General features: G+C 41.1%; 2 protein-coding genes across 4 annotated transcripts; one reads left to right on the top strand and one right to left on the bottom strand.

The window, feature by feature from the left end:
• Nucleotides 1-1,806: 1,806 nt before the first annotated feature.
• On the bottom strand, nucleotides 1,807-8,451 carry LOC121298058. Its single transcript, XM_041224823.1, has 2 exons — nucleotides 8,263-8,451; nucleotides 1,807-2,479 (listed from the first exon to the last, which is right to left on the bottom strand). The coding sequence occupies exons 1-2, from the start codon at nucleotides 8,373-8,375 to the stop codon at nucleotides 1,918-1,920; spliced, it is 675 nt and encodes a 224-aa protein (XP_041080757.1). The 5' UTR covers nucleotides 8,376-8,451; the 3' UTR covers nucleotides 1,807-1,917.
• LOC121298057 (mannose-1-phosphate guanyltransferase beta-like) lies at nucleotides 7,018-26,524 on the top strand. Of its 3 annotated transcripts, none has more exons than XM_041224821.1 (10): nucleotides 7,018-7,291; nucleotides 9,315-9,465; nucleotides 10,400-10,480; nucleotides 13,402-13,450; nucleotides 14,017-14,159; nucleotides 14,582-14,740; nucleotides 18,785-18,863; nucleotides 22,550-22,677; nucleotides 23,304-23,486; nucleotides 24,744-26,524. In XM_041224821.1, exons 2-10 carry the CDS (start codon nucleotides 9,337-9,339, stop codon nucleotides 24,873-24,875), a joined length of 1,083 nt encoding a protein of 360 aa, XP_041080755.1. In that variant the 5' UTR covers nucleotides 7,018-7,291; nucleotides 9,315-9,336; the 3' UTR covers nucleotides 24,876-26,524. The 3 variants fall into 3 exon arrangements, with proteins under 3 accessions (XP_041080755.1, XP_041080753.1, XP_041080756.1); XM_041224819.1 differs by having other exon boundaries at nucleotides 7,020-7,291; nucleotides 9,331-9,465; XM_041224822.1 differs by lacking the exons at nucleotides 7,018-7,291; nucleotides 9,315-9,465; nucleotides 10,400-10,480 and adding an exon at nucleotides 10,487-10,608.
• Nucleotides 26,525-26,805: the final 281 nt, after the last annotated feature.

Raw genomic sequence — 26,805 nt, 5'->3', positions numbered from 1 at the left:
GCTAAGATTACATGGTCTGAATGATCATTTTTATGCAGATGACGCACAGATTTATGTGCATACTAAATCTGATGTTGATGTTGCTGCCTCTGTGCTCACTGATTGCATTTCTGATATTAAGAATTGGATGTCACAAAACTTTCTGCATCTTAACTGTGACAAGACAGGGGTTATGTTGCTAGGCACTGCCCACCAGTTATGTAAAGCCAATGCTGTAAACTTGTCAGTTGATGGTACCATGCTTGAGTTTAGATCCAAAATGAGAAATTTGAGTTATTTTTGATCCTGGATTAACTTTTGACCCTCATGTGTAACATACTGTTAATGCATAATTTGTCCACCTTAGAAACATCTCTAGGGTGTGACCTATGCTTTCTGCTTCTGTAGCTGAAAAGCTGGTTCATGCATTTGTTTTTTCGAGGATTGATTAGTGTAACGCTCTGCTTGCAGGCGTCTCCAGAAGCACACTCTCAGCAGCTCGTATCCTGACAAGGTCACGTGCAAGGGATCATATCACTCCTGCTCAGAGTCCCTGCACTGGTTGTCTGTCAGGTTTTGCGTTGATTTTAGAATTGTACTTCTTACTTTTAAGGTTTTACATGGTTTAGCTGCACAGTATTTATCTGATCTCTTATCAGTCTACACCATTTCATGCAACTTCGCTCAACTGATCTTGGATTGTTATGTGTTCCTCTGTTCACCTGTGTTCTATGGGTGACAGGGTTTTTTGACGTTATGCCCCAAAACTTTGGAAGACCATTCCTAAAGAGATAGGGGATTGTGCCACTCTTAATGCTTTTTAATCTAGCTTAAAGACCTACTTTTATAGAAAGGCATTTTTATGACTTTTTTTATTTTCTGTTTTTTTGTTTGTGAAGCACTTTGAGATGTTGCTTTTAAAGGCACTACATAAAATAAAGTTTACTATTATATATAGACTGGAGTAATTGTGTGGTATAGTTTAAGAGGTTTTGCATTGTTTTAGGGCTCTGTCTGGGCAGTTTCGCATTGTTTTAGGGCTCTGTCTGGGCAGTTTCACATTGTTTTAGGGCTCTGTCTGGGCAGTTTCGCATTGTTTTAGGGCTCTGTCTGGGCAGTTTCACATTGTTTTAGGGCCCTGTCTGTGCGGTTTCACATTGTTTTAGTGCCCTGTCTGGGTGGTTTCGCTTTGTCTTAAGGCCCTGTCTGGGCGGTTTCGCATTGTTTTAGTGCCCTGTCTGGGTGGTTTCGCTTTGTCTTAAGGCCCTGTCTGGGCGGTTTCGCATTGTTTTAGGGCTCTGTCTGGGCAGTTTCACATTGTTTTAGGGCCCTGTCTGTGCGGTTTCACATTGTTTCAGTGCCCTGTCTGGGCGGTTTCGCATTGTTTTAGTGCCTTGTCCGGGCAGTTTTGCATTGTTTTAGGGCCCTAACCAGGTGGTTTCACATTGTTTTAGTGGGCGGTTTTGTCTTGGTCCGGCTTTCAAGCACTTCCATTAAAACATACCTGCTGCTACAACTGAATTGTTTAGCTGAAGAGATTACTATTAACTATAAAATGATATGAATTGTGTTTTGGTTGAAGAAATTATTAACTATAAAATTATATAAATTGAGTTTTGAAGAGATTATTAACTATTGTAACACAACAGGGAGGGGGTTAATATCCTCCCTGCATAAAACACGTGCAAATGCACATTTTTGTTTTGATTATTTTATTGTTAATTATCCCCTGCACCTGGCTATCATTGTAAATTAGAACCAGGTGCAGGGTATTTAAGGAGAGCAGTCAGTCTCCTCTGGGCGGGGCTGCTGAGTAGAAGGAGGCAGAAGGTGTGCTTTGTTTCCGAGCAGTCAATGCAAAGTGCTGTGTCCAAAACTGTTTTGTTTATTGACAGGTAAACGACTTAGGCATGTGTTAGTCAGGGACCTGTTCAAAGTTTAGTTAGGCTCAACGTTTATGCTCTTGTTCTCCATCCTCTCTCTGGTACAGGCAGGGCAGGGCATGCTCTCATTCTCCATCCTCTCTCTGGTGCAGGCAGGGCAGGGCATGCTCTCGTTCTCCATCCTCTCTCTGGTGCAGGCAGGGCAGGGCATGCTCTCGTTCTCCATCCTCTCTGTGGTGCAGGCAGGGCAGGGCATGGCATGCTCTCGTTCTCCATCCTCTCTGTGGTGCAGGCAGGGCAGGGCATGCTCTCGTTCTCCATCCTCTCTGTGGTGCAGGCAGGGCATGGCATGCTCTCGTTCTCCATCCTCTCTGTGGTGCAGGCAGGGCAGGGCATGCTCTCGTTCTCCATCCTCTCTCTGGTGCAGGCAGGGCAGGGCATGCTCTCGTTCTCCATCCTCTCTCTGGTGCAGGCAGGGCAGGGCAGGGCAGTGTATGCTCTCGTTCTCCATCCTCTCTCTGCACAGCCAGAGCTCACACTGCAGCTCCACCATCTTCCGGTTGGACGTGTTTCTGTTGCAGCAGGAGTAGAGATAGGGCTTGCTCACCAGCTGGGGACTGGAAGAGAAAAACAGAGCCTGTGAGCCTCAAAGAGAGTTTACACTTAATACTACAACCTGGCTTTGAGTCCATTGGATTAAAAGATTCTTATCATTGGAGTCCCCCCATTTCTACTTGTGCTGGCTCTGAGCTGTGTGCACTGCATAGCCCCTGGACTGACTGTGTGCACTGCATTGCCCCTGGACTCTGACCTGTGTGCACTTCATAGCCCCTAGACTAGTGTGACCTTAGACTTCACATCTCCAGGCAAATAAATGCAGTGCTTCTGTTTCTCGCTTTGATCAACAGCTAGTTTTTGTTAATCTGTGTTTAGTGGCATTTTCCTATTAAAAATAAATGAGAAGTTAAAGTAATTGCAGCTAACAAAATAATTCCATACATCCTATCTGGCATGCACTTCCATTGGTTGTGGGTTTAAAGATGCCCTTTTAAAAGAAAAATGATGATATAGTAAACATATGGATCTTTATTTGAAAACATGGTTCTACACATGGTTAAAAATTTAAAATAGCAAAGCTTTCGTGTTTTACTAAAACTGGACATTTGAAACCTAAATAACAACAGGTTTGAATGTGACTAGATGCAGATGATTTAACAGATTACAGGGCTAAACCTTTGCGTTGTCAATGCAAAGGACATCCATAACTTGAAACATTCAATCATTGACATTATAGAGAAGTACTTCTAAATAAAACAACATACTGTCCAGGGAAATGCTTTGGCAAAATACAATATCATTTAGGAATTTTATAGATTTCTTCTTTCATCCTACAACGCACTTCTATTGTGTGAAAAATATCATTTTTCTTTATACTTTAGTAATCATATTATTTTGCATTCATTATATATATATATATATATATATATATATATATATATATAGTGGACAAAAAAAATAGAAACACCAATGTAAAGTCACTTATTAGGGCGCTGGGCCAGTACGGCTTCTTCTACGAGACAGTCAATCAACTCATGTCTGGTCGATGGAGGTGGAAAATGCTATCTCAGGCGTCATTTCAGAATATCCCATAAATGCTCGTTTGGGTTCAGATTTGGTGATTGAGAAGGTCATGATATATGGATAACATCAGTGTCATGCTCATCAAACCATACCTCCGGCATAAAAGAAATGCTGCAACATGGGGTGAAGATGATCACTCAGTACCATTAAGTAGCAATTTAGCATTGACCTTGCCTTCTAAGGGAATGAGTGCACCCAAACCATGCCAGGAAAATGCGCCCCACAACATTACGGAACCACCAGAACCATTCACTGTTGGAACCAAGCACTCAGGGCTGTAGAGTTCTTTAGGTTGGCGCCACACATGCACTCGTCCATTTGTCAAGAACAAGGTGAAGGATGATTCCACTGACCATATCACATTTCTCCACTGCTTGGCAGTCCATTGCCTGTGCTCTATGCACCCTCACACTGCCAGGTGTGATGAGTGGTTTGTGCACTGCAACCTGACTATGGTATCCCGCTCTGTGGAGTTCTTGGCGGATCGTTTTTGATGAAACTGGCTGCTTGCACCCCAGGTTGAAATTTGCAGTCAGTTGATCTGCAGTTGCTCGCCTGTTTTGCCTTGCACTTCGAATTAATACACAGTTATCACAATCCTGAAGTATGCGCTTCCGCCCACTGCTGCCCTTTGTTGATGATGTCTTTCCCTCAGAGTTCCATGCCGACATCACCTTAGACACCTTTGCTTGTGAAACATCAGCAAGTTGAGATGTCATTATTACTGAAGCCACTGTCAAACATGCCCCAACAATCACCCTTCTTTCATAGTCACTAAAGTCTCCTCTTGCAGCCATGCTAGCTATAATTATAAGCAACCAGGCCTGTCCAGCATTTTTATAGGTGACCCTAGGCATGCTGGGATGTTATTTGCTTAATTAATGCATGAACCACACCTGTGTGGAAGTCCTTGCTTTCATTATCCCTCATTTACCCAGGCATTTCCATTTTTTTGTCCATTACCTGTATAAATCCTGGCAAGTAGGCTATACAAATACCAGTATGTTTGTTCACTTGGACTTTGGTTTACAGCAGCTACAGGGTCAGCATGCTGGGATGTGGTTCATTCACGGGCAGTACTTGTCTTTTGCACTATTTAATAAATAATCTAAACGTTATTATAAACCTGCTTGGAAAAATCCTGGTCTCTGATTTGTTAGCTGCATTCCATCAGCTGTAAGTGACCACTAATTAAAATAATAATAATTCAGACCTAGAATCAAATTTTAACTTTTATTTTTTTAATGGAAAAACTGTTGAATTGGATTAAGTATAATCTTCTGAACCGGACAAAGTACCAGTAATTCAACATGTTTTAAAAGAAAAACGGCACAGTGAAATAACGGAACAACAACTGAATCAACTGGACCGAAACCAAACAATGAAGGCTTCTCAACGGGCTGTGAATATCCGAGTACAAAACTATCTCCAACAGAATGTAGAATTTTATGGAGCGCAATACAGCATATCAAGCTTTAGAAATGTGCACGCTGGTATTAATCGCTTTTTGAATAACCCACCGTACGGCAGAAAAATAAACTGAGCGAAAGACTCGGAATGTAACAATGCTAACAACATATTATCAGCAGTAAACGGCATACTGTCCCTCAGCAACACCAGCAAAAGCGTAAAAAATAATTAATCCCTCAGTCAAAGCACAACGCGACATTGTCACACAGAGCCTCTGCTTTCACCTGCAGCTCCCCTTCTGGCAGGTTTTCAAACTGCTCAATATATGGCCATTTTCAAGTGAACATTCCAAAAATCACTGATCTGTAATTAAAGTTAATTCAAGTTTTATCAGATTTATTTATGTCATTTACTACGTTTAAACATGTCTGTCCATGAATGAAATAATACATTGGCATGTAAAGGGTTAATATAATTGATATACGGGAATGATTTAATATGCATTGTAATCAATATTATATGAATAAACATATGTTTAATTATTAAAATAAAACACTTACATGTGGTTTACTTTTCACTGGAACTATTTTCTTGTGCGTAGTGATATGTACTGTTCTTGGAAAGATTTTTGTTAATTTGCTGTTAATTTAAAAAGTAAATACATCTAATAATTTTATAATAGGGTTATAATAGCATTAAGGATGGGTGGGTTGACATGATAGAATAGCAGACTTCTGGTTAAAGTAACTCCGCCTCGCACTGTACTTTATAACGCCTTAAATGTGCGGTTATCATGCCAACCAGCCCCCTGGAGTGCCTTAATGCGTCCCCGTTCCCCAGGACAGTCCGAAGAGGAGTAACGGCCAGCAGGCATTTACACTTACACACTGAACAAATTCAAACTCAAAAATACAAGATACCATAACCAATACAGCACGAGTCGCACTATTTTAAAGGCCATCGTACAATTAACAATACAAGGTCAATCAATAATGTATCATTATTTATTTATTTATTTATTTATTATCTAATGTGTCAGCAACTGAATTAGGTGACAAAACACCCAAAGCGCCATCTACCAGGACGCAGCAGGAATTACACCCGAGAAACCGCTTTTTGCGGACATACGTATGGACTGGTCATCGTATCTATCGTTCTTGCTTTTAAATCCAAGCAGAGATATTAAGCTACAGTGCTTTTTCTGAGATTTAAGGAACATCACCGAATTCATTCATTTTCTTGGAGCTGCCAAAGGAACTATATTACTTAAGTTACCTGACCAGGGAAAATCCATAGACACTCTCATAACTTTATATAACGGATGAAGGCAGAAAGTTGCTGATCATTTGCCAGACTAGCTTGCATTGCACTGTTTGCTAGTTCTTCTGTTTTGGTTCACTTCTGTGTAAGGGGCTGTCAGTGCCTGTATGCTGATTGTATTGTTAGAATTTGTAAACGAAACGCATGTTCACTCTTACAGATCTATGTGCAGTTGATGCTGCTGATAGCTTCCACTGGGGACATACTGTAGTTTACTTTTATTGTCAGAACTGGCAAGGTACTAGCGATCCAGTCCGTGTTTTCTACACACCCACTCCACACACCTAAAGGCTTATGTTCAGATTTTTGTTTTAACCAGAGAGCAACAAAATAATTTTAAAATCTGCATTTCTTTTCAGTATTACCCATTACAGACAGTACGTAACGTATCAGAGAGACTGTGGAAGATGAAATATAAAAACTATGAAATTGGACTTCCGATGTATGTGCCACGTTGCAACCTCATCGAGCAAGACGTGGTACTCGGGTGGGCGAGGCCAAAGCAGGATGTAACTTAAACATTGTCAACTTTGCTATTTAAACGCTAGAACATGTCTTTACAGTGGCGTAAACAGATATAACAATTAATTAACAGGGCAGAAATGTGACACGGCTCATTTTATACGCCTCACCTATAGTTATTTCATAAGGTTCTGCTCGTAGTTTGGTGTGGGGCTTGGTTGCTAGGAGACCAACGGAGTGGGAGAAGCACACATAATTAAAATGTTATACATTTAAAATTAGAACAACATGAAAAAATAAAACTATTTAACCAGGAAGTGTGTTTAGAATGCAGTGTAGCACAAAGGCGTTCCGTGGTAAAGTTGTGTGTGTTAAGTGGTCTGTCCCAATCACCTCTGACCCCGCTTTCCAGAGGCGCAATGTCCGCTCCGAATTGACGGAAGAGACGGCATAGAAGCCGCTGTCATATTACCTATATTGCTATGCTTTTATATACCGCACAGTATCCGATCAATATAGATCTGCCCAAGACAGACGCATATAGTTTAATCATTTACACGCACAACGGCGATCGACACAAAGACAGTCAGTTTTAGGTGAGTCTCAATTCATTACATTGTCATTTGTTACTGTAGTGAGTGTTTAGTGTGTGGATTACGTTGTAACAGACCGCTATACACTGGTAGCGTGCACTAAATGTAAACACATACATGTAGAAAGTTGTTCTGCCGTACAGATGTTAATGCAATTCCTCATGTTCGCGAAGCATTTGCCTTGGAGTCGGACTTAGAAGTAAACTCCACAGTTCATTAAAATTACACCTGCCCCATAATGTTCCGAACTAAAGAAGCAGTTAAAGTTGTTGACGTGTATTTTTGGCTGGCTTAACTGCTAGAATCTATTAGAATGAATTAAAGGCGTTTGGTGATTCTGGGTTCGGGTCCGCATTGCTGTAAGGAAGTGTTTTTTCATTCATATGTAAATGTACTGATTATGCGTTTTTTATTTAACACTACTAGTTGATGTTTAAAAAGACTAATCATACTTGTGAAAGGAGATTGACACGGACAGCTCTAGTGCTGTACCTTCAAAGCTAAAATGCCTTGTTAAGCGGGTTTGTTAAACGCGTGTTCCAATTTCTACAACTAAACTAAACGAAGTGTAAACGATGGCGGGGACTTGTCAAGAAAAAACATTCTGGTGTATTAATATAATTAAAAAAAATAAAACTAAACATACCTTTCAGTTGGTTACTAAACATTGTTTTACATTTACTATAGAACTAAGCTGTTCACAGTACACCTTTCTATTCAGGTAGAAAAGGTATTTGCGTTGTGTTTGTGTTGGAATACAGAGCATTAGACAAACCTCAAATTTCAAAGTGTAAAAAGTTGTCAGATGTTAACAATGAAAATAAATATGACAAGTACTTAATTTTAACAGCTGTAGCAACACAAGGGGACGTGTAGTGCTATATTTTGGGAATCCCGCTACTTCTTCTTACCTAAATTGTTATATGTTGTTTATATGTCATCATTTGAAACAATAACCCTTCATTGAACTTTACCTTTCTTTTTCCTCTGTGGTCTCCTTTTCCAAACAGAGATGAAAAAAAATTAGTAAAAAAATGTTGACACTGACTGCATCATTACATGCAGCAATCCAATTTATACTCCACATGAGAGCCTGCCAGTATTCATTTGGCAGGAAGTCTGGTCAGGTGCATTGTGGACTCTGTTGTTTCTTAACAAGTGCTGGCATGCAAGCATTGAAAAAACAAACTTAACTGATAGAGGGGGTGACCTTAATGCTGAATAATATTGAAGGTGACTTTACATGGTAACTGTAACAGTGTCCCTAATTGTGAGGTTGCCTTTATTGGGAAGGGTAGAGGTGTTACTCTGCATTTCAGATACATTTAGGAAACACTGAAACAGAGCAGGACAATGGGCTAACTGTGTGCTATCCAGGGAATGGCCCTGTGGTTAGTAGAGACAGAGTACAGCACTAATGGTAGACTGCAAGATAGATTCAATTGCAATGAATTTAGCACCTTCAGATTGACAGCAGGTAGGTTAAGATGTTGTCAATTGCAATTAACAGAGTGTACCAGTTGTCTCCCCCATTGAGGAGTGAAGGTATTCAGTTAGTCCAGGGATTCTTTAGGCTAAGAGCTGTAATAACTTGTATGAATAGAATCAACGTATTAAACAAAGCGCTTGCTATTTTAATTTATTGAAGCATTGCGTTTAACCTGATTCTGAATGTGCCCATCCAAAAAGTACATTTACTTCAGTTTTTCTTTATGTCCATTGTAACTGCTGGTACTGTAAAAATCTAACAACTGTGTTACATGATTAAAAGTGTGCGCTTAATTAAACATGTCTGCTGGATTTTAGGAGTGATCGGTATACCCGGAGGTCTGTACTAAGCTGGGGTTGAGCTGTATTTTTTTGTTGCAATTGGTATTAAGACTGTACAGAGCTGGAGATGATCTGCAGATAGTTCCATACTAACTAGTACTCAATTTAATGCAGAATGTAGGACTACGTTTACAGGTTTTACAGGCAATTGACCATGTGGGCCTTTCTCAATCTCAAGTTTTGTGATGTTCTTCAGTGTTGTTTGTTTTCAGGCGAAGATGAAAGCGCTGATTCTGGTTGGTGGATATGGTACGAGGCTCCGCCCTCTAACCCTCAGTGTTCCCAAGCCATTGGTAGAGTTCTGCAACAAGCCAATCCTGCTGCATCAAGTGGAAGCTTTAGTAAAGGTAATCTCTGCACTGGACTGCACAGGGGCTTCACAAAAACAAAGTACGAAAAGATGTACAGGGCAGTGTAAGGACAGCATTGTATCCACAGCCACTGCGCATCATACACACACACACATCAACACCCAAACCCACTAGGCATCGTTCACACACGTCAACATGTTCAGTCCTTTAACAGGGTTGGACTTGTCAGTAGCCAACTCCTTATTAAGTTTCCATATGTTCATGAATGAAAGGGGCGACCAAATTGTGTCCTATTTAACTTAGTAACATTTTTATTTACCTTTTTTTTTATTCAGATCTGTTGTACAACTGATTCTTGTTTCTGAGTTTCTCCTTTTGTAACAGTTTTTAATGACAGTCAATGTGGCATCTGTATAGAGTTGATCTCTGTATTCTCACTGTTTCTGTACATGGGAAATGCTTTGGTCAGATGGAGTGTACTCATCTCTTTGTCTTTGGATTCCTAGGTAGTGGAGCTTGATGAACAGTCAAAGACACTTGCAGAGAGCAGATTCAGTAGAGAGTGGAAATGTATTTACAAAAAACCAGATAGCTCATATGCTTAATCATATATTTATTAAGAGACATAAAACAAAAAATCATATTATTGTAAAATTAGAAATAGGCACATACGTTTACTTTTAAGAGATTTTAAATAGTTAGGTTTTTATATTTAATTTTTGTGTCTTGAAATGGTGTTTTTGTACATTTTGAAATCACTGAGTGAAACATTTTAGAAGTCGCAGGTGTTGTAATGGTGTTTTTGTACATTTTGAAATCACTGAGTGAAACATTTTAGAAGTCGCAGGTGTTGTAGTAGCAGTGAGTTTTGTGCATGGAGTAAGAGTCTCTCTCTCTCTCTCTCTCTCTCTCTCTCTCTCTCTCTCTCTCTCTCTCTCTCTCTCTCTCTCTCTCTCTCTCTGTCTCACAGGCAGGGGTGAACCATGTGATCCTGGCAGTGAGCTACATGTCAGACCTGCTGGAGAAAGAGATGAAGGCCCAGGAACAAATTGTAAGACTGGAGCTCTGATCCACGGGAGGGGCCACAGGAGATACATTGAGAAGGGGAAGAAAGATACACATTAACTAAGCAAGGAAAGCTTCAGAAGAATCCGCTCCAGAATGACCAGCAGCAGGGAGGTGCAGCTTGTATATATCACAGAGTCTGTGACAAGTGGAATGCCTGCTCGTAACTTCCGTTAGTCTTGTGTTTCCAGTAAGAGGACACACAGTACAGTTTTATAAACAAATGTCACATAGTTTCAATCAGAAACACTATTCACTGGGGCTTCTGTAGACTCAACTGACTGAATTCAAATCCTGTTAAACACCAAGCGCTTATCCCTCTACCAAGAGGGCACAGCAAAGGTTCCCTAACGCATTGAAATACAGTAACATGTACAAAAACAGCATGAATTAATGAGAAGAGAAAACGGGACTAAGTAAAGTGCAGTATTACTTTAATATTATTAGAATTGTCTTTCATGGCTGCTTTTGTTTAAAACTGCCTCAACTACCAGCTCATACTCGATCACTCGTCTCAAACTGAGCAAAACTGATCACAATTAACAAACCACTTAAGAGGATTGTAAATCTCATAAAAATGGAAGAGGACTCCCAGGGCGTGGCGCACAATTGGCTGAGCGCCGCCCTGGTGGAGGGAGGGTTAGGTTGGCCAGGGTGTCCTCGGCTCACCACGCACCAGTGACCCCTGTGGGTCTGGCCGGGCGCCTGCCTGTAAGCTGCCCAGGGCTGCGTTGTCCTCCGACGCTGTAGCTCTGGGTGGCTGCATGGTGAGTCTGCAGGGTGTAAAAAAGCGGGCGGCTAACGGTGGTGAGCTGAACTAAAAAAAAGAATAATTGGACACTACTAAATTGGGGAGAAAATAACAAAAAAAACCTGAATTTGCGACTACTGAATTAAAAAAGAAAATAGAAGAGGACATTACAGAAATAAAAGCACCCCTTGAGCATACATTATAAGCAGTATTTATTCCAATCAGTATTTGTCTGCCACATTACAATTTCACTTTCCAATGCTGAAAACATGGTTTAGATTTGTTTTCCTGCTGTCAATTAAATTGTAATGTCCTCTACAGCTATGGCCAAAAGTTTTGCATCACCTTATAGAATTAACACGTGCTGCTTCATAAAGTCGAGTGAAATCTGCTTAATAATGTTATGTCAACATATTGTATTTTTTAATGGAAAGTTTGGATATTTCGAAATCTAACATGAAGTACATTACTACTATTATGGCTGCCGGTAGACTTTAGCAATTCAAATATTGTATGATGTTAAATATAAGATCTAAATCATGTATATATGTTAGGGCTGCTCCAATTAACTGATTAGTCAGATCAGTTAATCAAATAAAGATTTGATTGCAGATACATTTTTTTTTTACAATGTAATCGTGCAAAATTAAACATTTTTAAGTAAAATAAATCAACCAATAGACGATCTGTATTTTCTCGACGGCAGTCCAATTATAAGTGAGTGCAGGCGCGACATAAACAGTTGAAGGCCTTGAGTCGGTTTAACATAAGAACATAAGAAAGTTTACAAACGAGAGGAGGCCATTAGCTTATTGATCCCAGAATCTCATCAAGTAGCTTCTTGAAGGATCCCAGGGTATCAGCTTCAACAACATTACTGGGGAGTTGGTTCCAGACCCTCAGTTCTCTGTATAAAAAAGTGCCTCCTATTTTCTGTTCTGAATGCCCCTTTATCTAATCTCCATTTGTGACCCCTGGTCCTTGCTTCTTTTTTTAGGTCGAAAAAGACCCTTGGGTCGACATTGTCATTACCTTTTAGAATTTTGAATGCTTGAATCAGATCGCCGCGTCGTCTTCTTTGTTCAAGACTGAATAGATTCAGTTCTTTTCGCCTGTCTGCGTATGACACGCCTTTTAAACCCGGAATAATTCTGGTCACTCTTCTTTGCACTCTTTCTAGAGCAGCAATGGGAAAATCAAAGATCCTCCCTTTGTTATGTAGGTGTCCAATCATGAGTGAGCAGAGGCGAGACATACACCCTTGAAGGTATACTCCATTTCAGTTAAAGGTCTTGGGAGTTTAACCAATGGGAAAGTCAAAGATCAGCCCTGGTTTGTAGCTGTCCAATCGTTAGTGGGCAGAGGCGGGGCATAAATATGCTAGGATAGGCTTTGTAAGAATAGTTGAATTTTGCGTGATGTTGCTTATATTATAGAGACCGTTATTGAGACTCGATTGATTGATTGATTTTTACGAATTAAAAAAAAGTCATCAGACAGTAGAGATGTCGTACTCGATTTGGTTACAAATCACAATGAGCAAGAAGAGAGTGGGAGCTCGTTAAACAGTTAATTGATTCTGTTGTTTACCATGGCAAATGAGCTGGCTTACCAGAGGATGCGATGAAGCCACCAATTCTTCAAATAAAGGGAATTATGTGGAAATCTCTTTCTCTGATTTCTGACGACGGCAGGTTAAAGAACCGATGATGCAAACGCAGCTCAGCTGTCTTGTGTTTTCAGGTGTGTGACTGACAGTGGCCTGAAAGAACGGTTCTGTGAATATGTCAAATTTACTAAAAAAATAAAATGCTTTAAAGACCAAATTCGTACTTATTTATTTTTGATTCTGTTGATTTTTCAGTATTATTATGCAGGATAGCCACTATACGATCGATACCTTTATTAAAAATGTGCATGGATTGAGCTATTGATTAATCAACTAATGTCCATAAATTAACCTATCAAAAATTGTAATATATTATTTATTTATTTTTATGTCTCAATCCTAAAATTATAGGTGATGCAAAACTTTTGAGATCGCCGCAGATCAGCACATCTCTCAATAAGTGAACAAGTTCAGTGTCTTTTGTTAAGTACTTTGCCGTTTCTAGGCTTCCTAACAGCGTGTTTTGTTCTCTGTCTTCCTCTCAAAGCTCGGGATTAAAATCTCCCTCTCGCATGAAAAGGAGCCACTGGGGACAGGTAAGAGAATGCTGGGCTTGCCGTGTGGACCAGGAGCTATGAGGCGTGTGAAGGGAATCTAGTCGATGTATAACACAGGGCCTGTAGAATGTCTTGCGGCAGTATATTAAACACTGTGTGAAAGAAACGCAACTACTAACCCGGGAGAACGTTCATTCAGGAAACTACGTGTCTTTGAGAATAAACGTGACTTGTGTAGTTCTGGTGCTCAGCCTTGCCTTGCAGGGTGCTTCAACATTTTGCTTGACATCTCTGAGCTGAAAATGAGGTGGAGGCTGGGTAAAGTCAAAGCATGCCAAAGACTACAAAGAGGGTACCTGGCTTGTATAGTATTGGTCGCTACCACTGATTAAAGATTGACATGGACGTTAAGAGTTACCTCCTTCATCCAAAATGTTCTTGAATGTTGGTGAAAAAGATTTTCCTGTTGAACAAAAATTATACTTGAAGGTGAATTTAGCATTTCCTGCTTGGTATTTTGCTTCGCTTTACATTAATTGGGGAGTAAAAGCATGATTTTAAGATGGCGATCACTGCAGGCTTGTTTTCTGTGTGTCTGGATGCAGCCGGTCCCCTAGCCCTGGCGCGAGAGCTCCTCACTGATAACTCGGACCCCTTCTTCGTGCTGAACAGCGATGTGATCTGTGACTTCCCCTTCGAGGAGATGGTGAAGTTCCACCAGCACCACGGCAAGCAGGGCACCATTGTGGTGAGTGCAGCCACTGCAGCAACAAGCCTTCTGGTAGTATCAGTTAATATGACATGACCTCATAGCTGTTCACCTAATCTGATGTAAAGTACATGTCACCTTTTGTCAGAAAAAAAAAAATCTGTTTTCCAAGCTGATTTCTTGTCTTTGTTTTTTTGTCGCTGAACTTTTTTAGGCGCTATCGAGTGCTGAATAGTTATGGTTAATGAAATGATTTGATACATGTTTGGTCAAAGTATTTTTAAATGGTTTCAAGAGAAATGTAAGCTGCTGTTTAAATGTCGAGTGTACCATGAGCCACAGTCAGTGGGGTTATATGCAAGATATTTAAATGATAATAATCAATAAGTATCCGTTAGCATGCCTGTAGTGGAGGATGGTGCTGGGTTCTCCTGTAACCCCCGTGTGTGTGCGTGTGTTAGGTGACAAAGGTGGAGGAGCCTTCAAAGTACGGGGTGGTGGTGTACGAGGGGGAGAGCGGTCGGATACACCGCTTCGTGGAGAAGCCCCAGGTCTTCGTCTCCAGTAAAATCAACGCTGGCATGTACATCTTCAGCCCCTCCGTGCTGCACAGAATCCAGGTGAGCGTCTGTCTGTCCAATCACTGCACTCTGCATGCACTCTGCACCCTCACAGAGCTACACACCTCTTCAGACAACACCTGTAAAACTCAGCTGTTCTCTTCTGGTCAATATAGCATTGCCTTTAATGCACTTATCTGCTCCCTAGTTTACTGTATTTAACCATGCACTTAACCCAATCTGTAGTATATTGTAATTCACTTGCAGTCGTGTCTAACGCTGATGTAACAATGTTCAACAATGTTATGTGCTGTTGAACTGCCCTGATATCAAATTATACTGTGTTTTGTATTTGTTCTTAATAGGACTGAAGTCATTGTATTTTGCATGTTAATTGTACTTTAATTTTTTTTTGTATACAACTGTAAGTCGCCCTGGGTAAGGGTGTCTGCTAAGAAATAAATAATAGTAATAATTGAGAGCTGATCATCCTCCATGCGACTGTACAACATGTATAAAAACTAACGTAGTGGTCAGCATTGTCAGAAATATGCAGACCTAATAGAGATCTAGTCTTACTGCACAGTGTAGTGCACAGTGTAATAGAGATCTAGTCTTACTGCACAGTGTAGTGCACAGTGTAATAGAGATCTAGTCTTACTGCACAGTGTAGTGCACAGTGTAATAGAGATCTAGTCTTACTGTACAGTGTAGTGCACAGTGTAATAGAGATCTAGTCTTACTGTACAGTGTAGTGCACAGCCTAATAGAGATCTAGTCTTACTGTACAGTGTAGTGCACAGCGTAATAGAGATCTAGTCTTACTGTACAGTGTAGTGCACAGCGTAAGAGAGATCTAGTCTTACTGTACAGTGTAGTGCACAGTGTAATAGAGAGCTAGTCTTACTGTACAGTGTAGTGCACAGCGTAAGAGAGATCTAGTCTTACTGTACAGTGTAGTGCACAGTGTAATAGAGATCTAGTCTTACTGTACAGTGTAGTGCACAGCGTAAGAGAGATCTAGTCTTACTGTACAGTGTAGTGCACAGTGTAAGAGAGATCTAGTCTTACTGTACAGTGTAGTGCACAGTGTAATAGAGATCTAGTCTTACTGTACAGTGTAGTGCACAGCGTAAGAGAGATCTAGTCTTACTGTACAGTGTAGTGCACAGTGTAAGAGAGATCTAGTACTGTACAGTGTAGTGCACAGCGTACTAGTCTTACTGTACAGTGTAGAGCACAGTGTAACAGAGCTAGTCTTACTGTACAGTGTAGTGCACAGCGTAATAGAGATCTAGTCTTACTGTACAGTGTAGTGCACAGCGTAATAGAGATCTAGTCTTACTGTACAGTGTAGTGCACAGTGTAATAGAGATCTAGTCTTACTGTACAGTGTAGTGCACAGTGTAATAGAGATCTAGTCTTACTGTACAGTGTAGTGCACAGTGTGCACAGCGTAGAGATCTAGTCTTACTGTACAGTGTAGTGCACAGTGTAATAGAGATCTAGTCTTACTGTACAGTGTAGTGCACAGCGTAATAGAGATCTAGTCTTACTGTACAGTGTAGTGCACAGCGTAAGAGAGATCTAGTCTTACTGTACAGTGTAGTGCACAGTGTAATAGAGATCTAGTCTTACTGTACAGTGTAGTGCACAGCGTAATAGAGATCTAGTCTTACTGTACAGTGTAGTGCACAGCGTAATAGAGATCTAGTCTTACTGTACAGTGTAGTGCACAGTGTAATAGAGATCTAGTCTTACTGTACAGTGTAGTGCACAGCGTAAGAGAGATCTAGTCTTACTGTACAGTGTAGTGCACAGTGTAATAGAGATCTAGTCTTACTGTACAGTGTAGTGCACAGTGTAAGAGAGATCTAGTCTTACTGCACAGTGTAGTGCACAGTGTAATAGAGATCTAGTCTTACTGTACAGTGTATTGCACAGTGTAATAGAGAGCTAGTCTTACTGTACAGTGTAGTGCACAGCGTAAGAGAGAGCTAGTCTTACTGTACAGTGTAGTGCACAGTGTAATAGAGAGCTAGTCTTACTGTACAGTCTAGTGCACAGTGTAATAGAGAGCTAGTCTTACTGTACAGTCTAGTGCACAGTGTAATAGAGATCTAGTCTTACTGTACAGTGTAGTGCACAGTGTAAGAGAGATCTAGTCTTACTGTACAGTGTAGTGCACAGTGTAAGAGAGATCTAGTCTTACTGTACAGTGTAGTGCACAGCGTAAGAGAGATCTAGTCTTACTGTACAGTGTAGTGCACAGTGTAAGAGAGATCTAGTCTTACTGTACAGTGTAGTGCACAGTGTAAGAGAGGTCTAGTCTTACTGTACAGTGTAGTGCACAGTGTAAGAGAGGTCTAGTCTTACTGTACAGTGTAGTGCACAGCGTAATAGAGAGCTAGTCTTACTGTACAGTGTAGTGCACAATGTAACAGAGCTAGTCTTACTGTACAGTGTAGTGCACAGTGTAATAGAGAGCTAGTCTTACTGTACAGTGTAGTGCACAGTGTAGTAGAGGTGCTGAACACTTTAAAAGGATGTGATAGGGTATGATTTCTTTGTATGATTTTCAATGAGATACAATTAACATAAATAATGGACTCAAGGTTTTTTGGCCTAAAAGTAGCTATGTAGTGCTTTTGGATATGTATGACAATTCACTGATATATAATGATCATTTTGCCCTAACCCTGGACTTAATACATTTGTGACAATAGTACTGCAGATTGGAAGTCAGGTGTCTGTCGCTAATGCTTTGAGTGCAGTCCCCGCTGTATTGGGAATCTAATGTGCACTTTTCAGTGTGCAGGGGTGTGCAATACTTGTCTAAGGGACAAAATGCTAGAAAAATCTACTTGCCCCTCACCGTCCCACAAAACACACAATATAACTTGTAGGATTTTGGTTTTATTTAACAGTGAACACAATCAATCAATTGGTTATTAACAGGCAGATCTAGCCTTGTTGCTTGACAGGTTCACTAAATTCTTCAAGATACACAAAAGGTCCCCTGTGACCCCACCTCACCTCAACACATGTATAACATACTTTAAGCAAATGTTCCTTCCAGTGCAGTTTGGAACACGTCTGCCAGTCAGACAGTTTGGTTGTTAGTAACTTATTGGTCCATATTGAGTCTCGTCAGGCTTCTTAAAGGATCTCAGGGTGTCAGCCTCAATAACATTACATGTCAGGTTCATGCATTAAGAAGCAGCACTGTATCACTTATTTAAATGTCAGGTTCATGTATTAAGAAGCAGTACTGTATCACTTATTTAAATGTCAGGTTCATGTATTAAAGCAGCACTGTATCACTTATTTAAATGTCAGGTTAATGTATTAGATGCAGCACTGTATCACTTATTTGCTGATTTACAAAAACGTGAATAATAGCTTAAGTTTAAAGATTAGTCTGTGCATTGCCAGATGCTCTCAGGCAGCCATTTCTGGGTTTCTTTGTAACTAATAGAAGAACAGCTTCTTCCACAGATAGCCAATCAGAAGTGATAGGGGTGGTCTGTAAACACTTTTTAAAATGTTTGTGCTTTGGTGCAGCTACAGCATTCTGCTGCAGGAATCCATCTATGCACATTTATGTATTATTTTATACGTCTGTACGTTTTATATATATATATATTTATTTTATAGGGATGTAAGTCATGGTGATCTACTTTTTAATGATGCTTGTTTGCCTGTAATTCTGAAGTGGGCATGTTTTTCTACACTGCTCGTAAGAACTAAGATAGTGCATGTTCAATTTCTCAAAGCAGTGCAAGCAGGCTTCTAGCTAGAAAATAAAATCTTAATTCTACCAGTTTCACACAGTAGTTCAAGAAAGAAAGGTAGTGTTTTGTAAAGAATTTCCTAATCGGGCAAGGTTGGCGTTGCTTCAAGGAACGTTTCTTTCAAGTGATTTCCATCTAAAGAACGAAAGCGGATTTGCTTTCACAGAAGTGATTGTGTGACAGGGCTCTGGTTTCTCTAGCAGTGTCACATTGTGTGAATGTGTTGCGGTTTGAAGTGTAGCAGTTAGCGCACTCCCCCAGTTCAGTGTGCAGTCCCCTCTGATGTCTGTGTGCTTCTGCTCTTTTACAGCTGCGGCCCACGTCTATAGAAAAGGAGATCTTCCCCATCATGGCCCAGGAGGGACACCTCTATGCCATGGAGTTGCAGGGTAGGTGTGGCACGCGCTGGGGGTCTCACCTGGGGAGCTGCTTCAGCACAGGATGGAATGGGTTCCCTGAAAGCCACAGCTACCCTTTCAATCTGCAAAGCCCAAATTTAGAGAGATCTGTTATCTAGTAGCAATGCAGACAGGCCGCTCACCTGAAAGCACAGAGTGTCAATACTGACGTCTGAAATAATGTGTGGCTGTTTCTAAGGTATTTGGTGGGTGCAGGGTTTGGTTTTGCTCCAGATGTATAGCAGTGTAGCAGCAGATCAGCAAAGTAGTATGCATGTCTAATACAATATCAAGTAATACTTTATCAGCTCATTTATTTGAATATATTGGGCGTTGCTTTGGGGTGACCAGATGCATGTCTAAAGTAACACAAGTTTTTAATTAATAACCAATTGCATATTTGATCACATGAATCTTTAGTTTACTTTTACATTTTCACCTCTAGTTACAGATGCCTCCCTCCGTAAAAAGTAGATTTCTAAATCTGTTTTATTATTTATCTTACTGCTCAAAATAAAGATAAATGCATTTGCCAGAAAAAAAATTTTTTTTTAATTTTTTTTATACCCCTATAGCAGAGCATGACCCAGACTCTGGTTTCAGATGAAAAAAAAAAATATATATTTGGCAGTTTTTTCTGAATTTTTCAGTCCACATTGAGATCAGTGTTATCAGCAAACAGTCAACTGTCCTGTGTGTCTTTCCTGAATGCTTTTATTGTTTTTAAATTAAGGTTACTATAAAACGGGTTTGCACTATTGTACATAATCTGAACCTAGCACGACATGTGGACCCAGTAACAGCAAGTCAACATTATGGGGTAGATGTAAGGAATCGCGCAAAGTCATTTGTGGGTGCAAAACCCCCCATAATGCTGCCGTAAATCATGTTTAGCAGCCATAAAAAGCTGTGTTCCCAATCCATAAAGGGTCCAGTCCGGCTTTTCCAGAGTGTTAGGCAATGCTTAATCGGGAGACCAATACATATCCTTTCCTAAGGATACTAGCATAACTGATGATGGCAGAGGCTTTTCCAAACAACTGTTTCATGCTGAGTGACCTCAGCCATGAGTTCTCTCAGCTCCTTCTCAGAAAACTTTTCTTTTCTGTGCTACCAGGACTTTGGTGCCCTTCCTCTGATGTATTTCTTTTGCTTTGTATTTTCGATGTCATACAGCGACTGCTGCTCTCTGTACTCCTAACTCTGCAAGTGTGCTGCCTGGCCGCAATGTAATTGTACATTTAGTGCTCAAACAGAGCTAGGTTTTCTTTTCGTTTTATTTCTTTTGTAATAATTAAGTGCACGTCAGCGCTTTTTCTTTCAAATCTGTGTGTTGGTTGTGTTTTTCAAGGGGAATGAACTGAGCGAGCCTGTGTGGCTGAGCCTCTGTGTTACACGACACACACACACACACACACACACACACACACACCTCAATAAGTATTCGGACAGTGAAGTCAAAATTGCTATTTTTGCCATACACTTAAGCAATATGAAAATACGGGTAAAAGATGAATATGAGGCAAAAGTACAGAATGCCACATTTTATTTCTGCCGTTTTCAATACATACATGTTTTACCAACTTAGAATAACAGCACTTTCAGAGTTCCATACCCCCTATTTTAAGTCAGCATAAGTATTGGGACAATTCAATTTAAAGCAAATATAAGAAGTATAAAAGTTAGTATTTAGTTGTCAATCCCTTGCATGCAATAACAGCAGCGAGTCTGCGACTCATTGACATCACCAAACTCTTGGTGTCGTCCTTTGAGATGCTTTACCAAGCCTTTACTGCAGCCATTTTCAACTATTGCTTTTTTTAGGGAGTTTCTGACTTCAGGCTCCTCTTCAGCAAGTGAAATGTATGTTCAGTCGGATTTAAATCAGGAGATTGAACAAAAGTTTCAATTTTTCCACTCCTTGGTTGCGTTGGCAGTGTGTTTTGGGTCATTGTCCTGTTGCAATGTGAAGCGTCGCCCAATGAGTCTGGTGGCATTTCCTTGTACATTGGTAACCAAGATGCTTCTGTACACTTCAGAAGTCATTCTGTTGCTGGCATCATTCGTTACATCATCAATAAAGATGAGTGAGCCCGTTCCATGCATGTCCATGCCATGACACGACCTCCACCATGCTTCACAGATGAGGTGATATTGTTTGGATCATCTGCAATTCCTTTTTTTCTCCACACTTTTGCCTTCCCGTCACTTTGATAAAGGTTAATCTTAGTCTCACCTGTCCATAAAACTTCCAGAACTGTACTGGCTCATCTTTAGCAAATTCTAATCTGGCCTTTTTGTTTTTGGTGCTGATCAGAGGTTTGCATCTTGCAGTGTAGCCTTTGTAATTCTGCTGCCGAAGTCTTCTGCGGAAAGTAGATTGTGACACTTTCACCCCAGCATTCTGGAGGTTGTTGGCGATTTTGCTGACACTTGAGATTTTGTTTTTTCCACAGCTCTGGTCATTGTTCTGTCATCAACTGCTGTTGTTTTCCTTGGCCGACCTGGTCGTTGCCGATTGCTGAAGACACCAGTGGTTTCTCTCTTTTTCAGGACATACCAAACTGTTGATTTGGCTTTGTCCAACTTTTGTGTTATGGTTCTAATTGACTTCATATTTTCTTTTAGCCTCCAAATCGCTTGCTTTTCTTTCATAGACAGCTCCCTAATCTTCATGTTGGATTCTGCCTACTGACACCAAACGCACTCCGAAGGCAAAAGCAAAGGATAGAACTTGAGACTACACATTCACAGCTCTTTTATGTGTGAATGTGGCAAAGTGCCCCACGCCTGTGCTATTTATTTGTGTTTTATGTTGTATGTAGTGTGTTAATGTTGGTGTAGTCGTCCCATTTAAACGGGATATAAATGGGTCTCTGTAACACGAGTGGGTTTAAAATGTATATTTTTATTTAGGCACAAGGATTGCACAGTACTTCACGTGCAGGTAAAATGTAATAATATGTGAGCGCAGGAAATTCACTAGATTGATTCACGTGCAGTTGTACCGAGATTCCAATTGAATGATTGATTAGCAATCGAGTCTCGGTACAGCTGCATAAAAGCAGCATGTTTTCACTCACTCAGGGTTGTGTGTTCGGTGAGTGGAGAACGGGTGTGTGTGTGTGTATATATATATATATATATATATATATATATATTATTATATATATATATATATTATATATTATTATTATTATTAGTTTTTTGATTTTTTATTATTAAACATAAAATAATATAATAATAAATAATAACAGATAATATTATTAATTATATTTATTAAGTATGGTATCTCCAATAAGCCACTCCCATGCTAATGTATTTTTCAAAATCTATTTGTTTTGCCCTGGTATGTAAATTGCAAACCACTTATTTAAATCCCTTCCCATGCTCTATCTGAACTGTTAAGACAGTATTGAAAGTTGGTGTGTGTGTGTATAGAAAGGTTCATGTGTGAGGTTGCTTTGAGCCGAAGGATCCACTCATTGCTGACTGTTATCTGTGCCTGCTATGTTTTGTGTTTTGTGTTTTTGACCTCTTGGTTATTGTGTTATTTGTTGTAATTGTTATGTTTGTGGTGTTGTGAGCCTCATGCCAGGTCCTCAGTGTAAATGAGAATTTGTTCTCCATTTACTCATGTGGATGAATGAAGGGTTTGATTGACTGTGTTACTGTAGGGTTCTGGATGGACATTGGGCAGCCCAAGGACTTCCTGACAGGGATGTGCATGTACCTGCAGTGTGAGCGCCAGCGGAGCCCCGAGAGACTGCGCACGGGGCCGGGCTTCCTTGGGAACGTCCTGGTGGTGAGTACGAGAGGGGAGGGGCGAGCACAACTTAGAAGCAACATGACGGGGGTCTGTAACATGGCCGTACTGCTTACATGTGACAGCCAAAAATGAAATCCTCACTGTGGAAGTAGTCTCACCTGTTAAAGGAACTAGCACCAGTTACAGATGGGCAATTTTGCACATTGAAGGTGATTTCAAGGCCTGCTTTGCATCCTGTTTTTAATGTACTTCAGTATGTTGTTTAGCATGAGAGGTCAATATTAAAAGACTATGTTATTTAAAAATGACGCTTAGATTAAAACTATTGCAAAGTAGGAAAACGTCCTTGGTAAATATTTATTTCTGTGTTTACCCAGGTTCTCCACAAGGGGGCACCAAGAGTTCATTACAAAAAAAAATAAAAAATCCCAGGTTTAATAGTTAACAGAATATTATTTTTCATCTTTGGGCCACTCATTTGCACAATTAGTGTTCACTGTGTGAGTGGGTCCCTAGACTTGGGTGTGAACCTTGGAGGTTAGTTTACTGCAGTTACAAATTGAAACGTTCCTATAGTCCCAACCTACAGTGGGTTTAGCTCATTAGGATGATAGAGATGCCTGTGCAGCACGCCCTGACCTGTGTACCGTGCCCTTCCCCAGGACCCCACAGCTCGGATCGGGCAGAACTGCACGCTGGGCCCCAACGTGACGATCGGGGCTGGGGTGGTGCTGGAGGACGGCGTGCGGATCAAGCGCTGCACGGTGCTCAAGGGGGCCCGTGTGCGCTCACACTCCTGGCTCGAGTCCTGCATCATCGGCTGGAGCTGCTCTGTGGGCCAGTGGGTGAGTCTCTCTCTCTTTCTGTCTGTCTGTGAGAGAGGTCCCACCTGCCTGAGTGTCCTGAGCAGATAGAGTCCTGTCTCAGTGCAGGGCAGCTATGGCCCTCTCTTTCTATTCCTCTCTCTCTCTCACTCTTCTCGTTTCTCTTCTCTCTGTCTCTCTCAACCCCATCAGTCCTTTCCTCTCCCATTCTCACTCTTTCTACCATCTAACCTCCCCCATCCCTTCTGTGACTTTCTCTGATACTCTATCTCATCTCCCCCCCCCCCATCACTCAGTCTTACTAACCTCCTCCTTTCCTCTCTCCATCTCTCCCCTCCCTCCTCTCTGATTCCCTCAGCTCCACCCTGGTCAGTTTCTCCTCAGAGTGATGTTCTTGTTCTTGGGCATTTGCTATCTGCTTCCTGTGAAAATGTAGTTACCCATTTGGTTTCATTTATTAGTCAAAGCTATCATTGTACACACACTTACACAGTGTGGCTCTGAGTGGTTGGGCCCTGTCTTTGTGTCTGTGACCCCCTCAGCCTGTGATCGTGTCTATGATGTGTGTGTCTGCGTGCCTGTGGTCATGTCTGATGTGTGTGTGTGTGTGTGTGTGTGTGTATGTGTGTGTGTGGCTCTCTGTGTGCATGTGATTGTCTATTATGTGTGTGTATGTGTCTCTGTGTGCATGATATCATGTCTATTGTGTGTGTGTGTGTTTGATCATGTTTATGATGTGTGTCTCTGTGTACATGTGATCATGTCTATGATGTGTGTGTGTGTGCATGTGATCATGTCTGGTGTCTGTGTGCCTGTGATAATGTCTGTGTGTGTCTCTCTGTGCCTCTCTGTGTGCATGTGATCATGCATGTGTGTGTGCCTCTGTGCATGTGATTGTCTATGATGTGTGTGTGTGTGCTTGTGATTGTCTATGATGTGTGTGTGTGTCTGTCTTTGTGCATGTGATCATGTCGAGGTGTGTGTGCCTGTGATTGTCTATGATGTGTGTGTGTGTGTGTGCCTGTGATCATGTCTATGATGGGTGTTTGTGTGTGTGTCTGTCTGTGTGCATGTGATCATGTCTGTATGTGTGTGTGCGCCTGTGATTGTCTATGATGTGTGTGTGCCTGTGATCATGTCTATGATGTGTGTGTGTCTCTGTGCATGTGATCATGTCGAAGTGTGTGTGCCTGTGATTGTCTATGATGTGTGTGTGTCTCTATGATCATGTCTATGTGTGCGCGTCTGTGCTCATGTCCTCACTGTTTCTCTTCTCAGGTGCGCATGGAGAATGTCACGGTGCTGGGGGAGGATGTGATTGTTAATGACGAGCTTTACTTGAACGGAGCCAGTGTGCTGCCACACAAATCCATTGGAGAGTCTGTGCCTGAGCCACGCATCATCATGTAGAGAGAGAGTCTGCCAGTGTAGGGTGTAGAACTGAGAGAGAGAGATCCTTCATCTGCAAACAGCTTTTACAAAAGCACAAGTGCAGTCCCCTCCACTTCCACTCTACAGCGATATTAATAATGTTATTAATAAGATTCCATTACAGTTGAAGGTGATAGATGGGTTAGGAGTGTGTGTGTGAGTGAGTGAGAGAGTGAGCGAGCGTAACAGAGAGAGTGCTCAAGAATGAGTGTGTGGGTGGGACTCATTTTTCTCTCTTTTGGGGTTTAATCAGTATTGGGAATTTACATTAACGTTTACAACATAAGAACATCATTTCACAGTGCCTTCACTAGATAATGTGATTCTTTACCATTCTGTGTTCACATTATGAAACGAAGGCACTGGACCCCTTTGCGAAATTAATGGGTTTCTTTACAGCCAAGTGAGATTCCTAACTAATGATTATGACTTTAAAGGATACGGTGCAATCCAGGTGTTTGCCCAGTGAGTGAGCGAAGGGGGGAGTATACAAGGAGTGAGAGAGTAGAACAGAAGGATCATGAGAGGAAAGTGAGAGAATTAGTCAGTGTAGCAGAGCAGAAACTGAGAGCTCAGCCAGCCCCTGCCTCCTGCCTCTTGCCTGGCAATGCAGAGCAGGCTGCTGCTACTGAACGGTGCACAGTGAGGCATAGCCTTGTCTTCCCAATGTTTTATGAAAACCTTTTTCATTTGTAATATAATTGCTTAACCATTTGTGTGTTGTTGCCATTGTTGTAGAAGTGTTATTGAAGGGCATTGATCAGTCTGCTGTCAGCTCTGCAAGGGGACTCCAGCATGGGCAGCAACAGCTGCTTTATTGCAGCCTGGCCAGGTGAGGTGTCAGTGGTGCCCCCTATGGGATGACTTCCTCATTATCACCCCTTATTGCATCTTGAAAATTGTACATTCATCTGATCTACACATATGCTGCTGTACCATGCTCGCATATATCACACCTCCAGACTACCATAGCTGTAATGATAGTGAATAGGATGCTGAACAACACAAGCTTTTATCCACTTATGAGAGGTCGGGTACAAATAGGATTTCTGGCTGCTCTGTCCTTTGGGGTGGTGAAAATCCGTTAAACTATATATACAAGCATTGGTGTATATAGCATGGGATACATTTTTCTAATTCTACTTCAGTGGGGTAATGTGAGTGGAATACCCTGCTTACCAAGACGAGTTTCAAATGTGTCTCTGCTTACGTTCCAATGATACCCATCTTATTAACAACAAAGGGTGTCTAATCAGTTGCGTATGATAAGCAGTATCAAAGATTATGCAAATGAGGATGTCCTGTGTTAAATCAAATGGTAGGCTGTATCACAGTTTATGCAAGTGAGGATGTTATGTGTTAAATCAGACGGCCAAACGCAGTTGACTATCTGCACCATACATCAAAATGATCTGAGTTCATTCCTAATTGCTTCAAGGCATTTCACACCTGAACGGAACAGAGAGGCAACCAGTGCCAACAATTACACCTGATGTTTGACTCTTGTGACTGGGTGGACTATATAGTACATATATATATAGCACATTTGTTCTTCACTTTGACCCAAAAGAATGGATCTCTGCAATGGTGAGTGCGAAGTTCAATTGTAATAAAGGGGTACCAAGAGATTTACTCTGTGCGGGGTAAGATATTTAACAGATAACCCTCCTCAGTACTTCTGAATGTATTAATCCATCCCACTACTTACTGGAACCTGAAGGGTGCAACATAAACCCAGCCCAGCCCTTCTTTTAGAATTGGGCTCAGATATGTGATGTTTTGACAATAACCCCCATGATTCTGTGCTACTGTACGCGGCACTTGTAATGCTCAATTATTAAACAAGTTGTCATACAGCATAGCGACTGCAAAATAATGAGGGGTCCTGATTCTGTGAGTCAGACAGGGA

This window comes from Polyodon spathula, chromosome 23 (genome assembly GCF_017654505.1).
Source record: "Polyodon spathula isolate WHYD16114869_AA chromosome 23, ASM1765450v1, whole genome shotgun sequence".
NCBI lineage: Eukaryota > Metazoa > Chordata > Actinopteri > Acipenseriformes > Polyodontidae > Polyodon > Polyodon spathula.
This window is presented reverse-complemented; position numbering and strand designations above follow the sequence as displayed.

Coding starts and splice junctions, on each gene's coding strand:
- LOC121298058 (XM_041224823.1), bottom strand. CDS start 8,375: ATGTGGAGTATAAATTGGATTGCTGCATGTAATGATGCAGTCAGTGTC. Junction 2,480..8,262: donor ACCACAGAGGAAAAAGAAAG/GTAAAGTTCAAT, acceptor TTTCTCTTCCAG/TCCCCAGCTGGTGAGCAAGC.
- LOC121298057 (XM_041224821.1), top strand. CDS start 9,337: ATGAAAGCGCTGATTCTGGTTGGTGGATATGGTACGAGGCTCCGCCCT. Junction 22,678..23,303: donor TCCTTGGGAACGTCCTGGTG/GTGAGTACGAGA, acceptor GCCCTTCCCCAG/GACCCCACAGCTCGGATCGG. Junction 23,487..24,743: donor GCTGCTCTGTGGGCCAGTGG/GTGAGTCTCTCT, acceptor TTCTCTTCTCAG/GTGCGCATGGAGAATGTCAC.